Raw genomic sequence first — 5,983 nt, 5'->3', positions numbered from 1 at the left:
TAGATCCAATGAAATGTGGTGTCTCATCACTACGTTTATCATCTGTTTAAATGTAGAACCTTCTCACAGTGGAATCTGACTAAAAAGGCGGAATGGAAAACAATTATGATTAGTAATGTAATGGCTCTCCGGCTGATTAAAGCCTCTGCAGGACAAATGGTCTTTGGATTTTTTATTTTAATCCTGAAGAGACAAAGTAGCTTGAAGACATTTTCTCTCAGACCAAGCGTATTATATCAGCTTGACTTGGCCAGACTTTGTTGTTTCAGCACTTATTAACAATCATTCCTCCTGTCAGAAAGACACAGGATATATTTTCTTTTCCTCAATTTAATCTAAAAAGCATGAGTTTGGAATTCTGACAGCCAGTAGCTTCCCTGCAGCAGTTACCCCTGTTATGACCAGAGACAAATACTGACCTCTACTGTACTCCTGAGTCAAGCACCCAAAGTATAGTACAAATACACACTATACTGCATTACAGTCATTTGTTTTTACTGTGTTTTTGCAGCTGAAAGTGCTGCAAGTACTGGATACAGCGACAGCTGTAATTTTCTAACCTTGCATGTCTGCTAAACACGGAATAAAATGATCTGGAAAAGTTTTTAGACACAATTTTAATCTGTTCACTTTCAAAAACAAATAACTGGTCTTTTAAATAAAAGAATTTCAAAATAAAAGAAAATGTGGTAAAGTTGACATTTTCACTGATGGGTGTGAACGTCTGTTTTGTTCTTCAGTAAAAATAACATCTCACGAACATGTTGAGGATTTCCACACCCAACATGACAACAAACGTTTCAACACCATTTGGAACTTGTTAACAACAACAGTTAAGGAGTCAAAGTTACCATGCTTTGATCTACAACATTACACTATATCTACAATAGAGGCCAGTCTTTCCACTCTCATCCGGGTAAATTCGTCCCGTCCTCAGTAATGATAGCTTCCGAAAACTGCCACCAAACAGAACAAGCTGTCCTGTAGAGGCAAAACACAGAATTTAAGAATAACTGTCTTTGAGTAATTTGCCCCACACCCCCATCCCAATTAAGTGATCTGAGCAAAAGCACCTACGTTCATATAAACATCTTCTGCATAGTTGTCTGTGTCAGCATCCCACAAGCACCTGGAGGACATCCTAGTAAAACACAAGAAGAGATTGAGCTGAGTCACAATGGTCATGGACTCATACATTGAAATACATCTGGACTCCTGTCTGGGAGACCCTGCAATATGTAAAGAATCACAGAAAAACCTTGTAAAAAATACTATTTTATTATGTGAACATAGTAATATAATTTACCCTCACTGTTTTTGTTGAAAGTCAGAGGAAGGTTGAAGCTATATTCATTATTAGATCTTATCTCCAACCCCATTTAGATACTTTTTCAATATTAAACAATGTAATGGAACACCAGCACAAATTCCAGCCCAAAAATGAATTGTGTAAAGTCAATAAAAACCAAACAAACCACCTTCATTATCACAGTTTCATGTCACATTTTAAATTTCCTTTCCCAGGCTATCTCTGAACGTTGATTTTGTAAACATGAATATGACTAAATTATTGAAAATTGTTATCTGATGTTCAAATGTAAGCAACTGCTTAGTTATTGCTTGAATATTGATATTTTAAAACCATAATCACACAACAAGAGCACAGGCTTCACTTCATACATTAGTTAAATATTGCTGTGGGCTCAGTGCCAGAGAAAAAAAAAAACTGGATTCCTAAAAGATCATTTAATAAAAAGTACATACTAGTAAACAAACACTCATACTGGTAAAAAAAAAAAAAAGTTTAATGTTATACTATGTTATCTGGGGAACGTGGGTGTAGAATTAGTTGACAACAGACTGAGAGGCAGCCAGAGATTTACGAGTTTACAGTATTTGCATTTCTAAAGCAATAATATTGTCAGCAGAGCAGCACACTTTCAAATCCAATGTGAAGTGCAACAAGTTTTACACCTGCTTCCCCCAAATAACATAGTACACCGCAGAATATAGTAGTTTTACAAAGTGTAGCAGCTACTTTTTATGTACCAGTACCAAATGATCACTCACTTGACTCCCTGTCCTCGCTGTTCTCCGAGGACAACCTGCACGACGAGCTTATATCTGTCAAATCCAGCATCTGTTGACGAAGAGAAATGAGTTGTAATAATGCGCATCAGCAATTATCCAAATATTGAGAAGGGACGATACAAGGGTGGGTATTGATATGCTACATTTACTGTGTAGGATTCATGGTTTTTAAGAGGCAACAGGAAGGTGGACATGAGTGCACACACAGAGCAGGCAGCCCACAGGGAGGTCTGTGATATTATTGGAGGAGATGGGGGATATAAAAAAAGAGTCACAGATAGGGGAGCTTTACAGAACCATATTGCAAAACTCTTCTGTTTTTCTGAATTAACGAGATAACCCAAAATCCTTGTACTTTCCCTCCGAACAATCCCAAAGACCTGAGGTGCCTGCGCAAAGCAAACAAATCTTAACAATGCAATTTACATTACTTAAAGAAACAAGCATTTCCCAATGTCTCAAATAGTCTAAGTCAAAATCCCAAATCTCACATTTAGCCTTTCAGAGTGTTGAAAGCAAACATGTCCGGTCCGTGTAGTTTGATCCAGTTTAATTTTGATTTGGGTTTACGACAGGTGAATGCGTGTGTCTTAGTTATATGGATGACATTGGTATTACTGTGTCGACTTTGCACAGGTACCTCAGGATTTGGTGATTGTTCAGATGGAAAGTACAAGGATTTTGAGCCATCTCATTGTTGAAAATCAGAGCAGGATTCTTTTATCGTGAAAACGTTTCTGGCTCCTCTGTCCCTCTGAGTAAATAACACCAGAAAGTTAAAAAAAAAAAAAAAAGCATCTCTCACTCTTCACTTTTTCCTTGACAGAGTCTGCCAGTGTTTTGGACAGCAGTGGGACCTCCTCTGGGTCATACTGCACCCCAGACAGTTGCTCCCTCACGATTTCACGAATGCACTCCTTCACGATGGCTGGTTTAAATCTGGAAGATTTAACAGTGAGAAGAAACGAGGCAGGAAGTTAAATTCAATCAGCTTAAACTGGTCACAGTGGGAACAAATAATCAGCCTCCCTAAGTATGGGGCCACATATGACGACCTCTGCCAAGGAGGTTGTTTGCGTCTGCGTGTGTCTATCTGTCTGATATTTAGCAGGATTATACAAAAACTACGACATGAAACTTGGTGGAAGGATGTGGTATGGGTCAGGGTAAAACCAATTAAAATTTGGTGCATTTCTGGATCAGGGAGCGGATCCAGGGTTTAATTTTTTCCTCTTTATTAAACATTGCGTTTTTTAACATTAACATTGATTTCTAGAAAAAACTAAATAATGAATGGTTTCTTAATGAAAAAACATCTGGCATGTGGAGTAATATCACAGGAGTAATATCTGAGAGTGTGTGCAATCCGGTGCAGATCAGAATGAAAATGTGGATCTAGTGAATTTAATAGTGGTTTCATGAGGGGACTGTGGTAGAAATCTCCTAATGGATACTGGTTGTTTCCCTCCAATGCTCTAAGGGAGATAACTTCAGATTTTTAAAAAGTGAATTAAATTGAGTGCATTAAAGTGTTTGGTGACTTGGTGTAATGTCACTATATTGATAAGTGATGTTACTACACAGGGCACTTGACTCTTAACTTTGACCACTTCTTCATACATGTGTACACACAGCTAACGGTATGAGCTACCTGACCGAACGCTAGAATAAACACTTAATCCTGGTCTATCACGAACGTGTTATCCAAGCTAACACCGGTCTTAGTGGTTTCATCTTAAAACGCCAAAGGAAATGGCGAGTTACTCTGGAAATGCTAATACAGCGGCTAAACCCATCCACCACAGGTTTTCGCTGAAAGCTGTTTTTTCGAGCGACTCACTTGTGCTGATGATGAGGTCTGATGAGAAAAGTGTCCGACGACTCCATGTTGAATCAACGTTAGAGCCACAACAGCACAGAGGACATTAAAACAGACATGTCGATGCTAACTCAGTGAGGACAAGATCAATTCGTGGCAGCGGTAGCTCGTAGAGACACTTCCGGTGCTGCCACTGATACGTAAAGGCAGCTGCCTCTGACGCTTCACTGTTTCAAGGCAGTTGCCTTTGTTGCCACACTGAGAGCAACTACATTTATTCAATGAGATGCTGGTTTATGAAAGTTTATGAGACAGCTCTTTAGCTCTCAGTAATTTCAAGTACAACTTGAAAGATAAAAATAATGTTGCTTTTGATGACAGATAGACGTTAAACATGTGCAAATAATCGCCTTTTATTTTTTTATGTTTGAGTAATTTGTGCAAATGCAGATCATAATAACTAAATTAAAGCATTAAATTATAGCATTGTCTAATGCAATGACATATTAAGGTAAATGTTAATATTGGAACCTTAAAAAGGGCTACAGAGCTGCAACAACAGACACAAACTCAGTTAAAGTGACTTTAATATTAAAAAATTGTTGCGGTTGACAAGGCACAGACATTAATTGGCTGATGATACATTAATAACAGCTTCTCACCATCATCATTTCAGACAGAGGAGTAAAGTCATAGCAAATTTGAGTCATTTTATGTAACTCATTGAAAAGAAAGCATTGTTCCAGTTTCAGTCATTAAGCATCATGTTCCACTGACATCACTGCCAAGTCCTACCACATTCGTATTGCTTAGTAAAATGCAATTACTAAGCAATATGAGGATACAATACTTACAGAACAAATAACATAATCATATTTGTCAAAGTCAAAGAAATGCAGTCTGCATGGAAAAAGAAGTTGACTGGTCAGCACAAAATGAGCATGAGCGCTTAGGCGACCCATGCTAGGTTTCCCTAATGATCAAGGAGAACAAGGCAAAGATTTTCTTTTGTTTCTTGTCGCTGTTAGGAGTCTGAGGTGTGGCAGTAAACAAAAATAAAAGAATTAACATGGCATGGACCCATAAAATGCTTAATAAATCTTATTCAAGTTTAACTAAACCAATAAAACATTTTTTTCAGATGAAAACCAATATATCTGGATATTTTGTAGACAAAATATTTATTTGGGAATTCAGCCATATTTAAATACAGTACATATGAGCACAGAAAGTAGAGAAGAATAAAACAGATGTGAAGGGATGACAACATAACTGTACGCAGTGTCTCAACCATCCATGCCCCGGAACAATAACAAGTAAGTAAGCGTTCTGAATAAGTCACAAACAGCGGTAGTTGCTCTCAGACAGTGTGGCAGCAGGGGCAACTGACAGCTGCCTCAAATCGCGTTAACTGCCTTCACAAATCAGTGGCAGTTTCTGTTGCCACCGGAAGTGCCTCTACGAGCTGCCGCTGCCACCATTTGAGCTCGCTGTCTCTCTGCTAACTAGCTAGTCTTTGCTCAGTTGTGGCTGTTACCATAGCGACGTTCAACACAAGCTTCCCGTTTCAAAATAAGAGTATGTTTACCCCATTGATAATGTAATACTAACCAGGAATTCGTGGGTTATTTCCTTTCAATTTAGTCTTGAAAACTTAATTCGTCCTTTTGAAATGTGTCATTTCTTCCTCTGCTAAAAAAAAGAAAACACTATGAGATCTTTGACATCAGTTAAAATAATGATAAAAAGAATCACTGTGACAACTGTGGTCTATTGCCAAGTAGGTTTATACAAGGAATCAGCTGTGATATGTTAGAGCAATAATGAATTGAAAAATTGAAAAACACTGCAAAATATTATGAACACTAGATTTTAGAAAAAAAGGGTATGTGCGATTTGAACGGTTGATATTTACAGTTTGACATTGCGACCCTCAAAGGATAAGCGGTATAGATAATGGATGGATGGAAATAATAAGAATAAAGACATTTATGATCACAGAGTAACGTTAATTCATACCTGGAAGCTGTCCGGTGTTATCACTGATCTGTCTGAGGTTTGGGGTTAAGGCCC

General features: G+C 37.9%; 1 protein-coding gene across 1 annotated transcript; it reads right to left on the bottom strand.

Moving 5' to 3' along the window:
- Positions 1 to 598: 598 nt before the first annotated feature.
- On the bottom strand, positions 599 to 4,090 carry tctex1d2 (Tctex1 domain containing 2). The gene is made up of 5 exons (XM_034583446.1): positions 3,932 to 4,090; positions 2,897 to 3,030; positions 2,071 to 2,140; positions 1,078 to 1,141; positions 599 to 981 (listed from the first exon to the last, which is right to left on the bottom strand). The coding sequence occupies exons 1-5, from the start codon at positions 3,976 to 3,978 to the stop codon at positions 934 to 936; spliced, it is 363 nt and encodes a 120-aa protein (XP_034439337.1). The 5' UTR covers positions 3,979 to 4,090; the 3' UTR covers positions 599 to 933.
- Between the last annotated feature and the right edge of the window lie 1,893 nt (positions 4,091 to 5,983).

The sequence above is a fragment of the Hippoglossus hippoglossus genome, chromosome 4 (assembly GCF_009819705.1).
Source record: "Hippoglossus hippoglossus isolate fHipHip1 chromosome 4, fHipHip1.pri, whole genome shotgun sequence".
NCBI classification, from domain to species: Eukaryota; Metazoa; Chordata; class Actinopteri; order Pleuronectiformes; family Pleuronectidae; genus Hippoglossus; species Hippoglossus hippoglossus.
Note: the sequence above shows the minus strand (reverse complement) of the source record. Positions and strands in the feature narration are given on the sequence as shown.

Coding starts and splice junctions, on each gene's coding strand:
- tctex1d2 (XM_034583446.1), bottom strand. CDS start 3,978: ATGGAGTCGTCGGACACTTTTCTCATCAGACCTCATCATCAGCACAA. Junction 3,031..3,931: donor AGACCTCATCATCAGCACAA/GTGAGTCGCTCG, acceptor TAAATCTTCCAG/ATTTAAACCAGCCATCGTGA. Junction 1,142..2,070: donor CAGCGAGGACAGGGAGTCAA/GTGAGTGATCAT, acceptor GTGTTTTACTAG/GATGTCCTCCAGGTGCTTGT.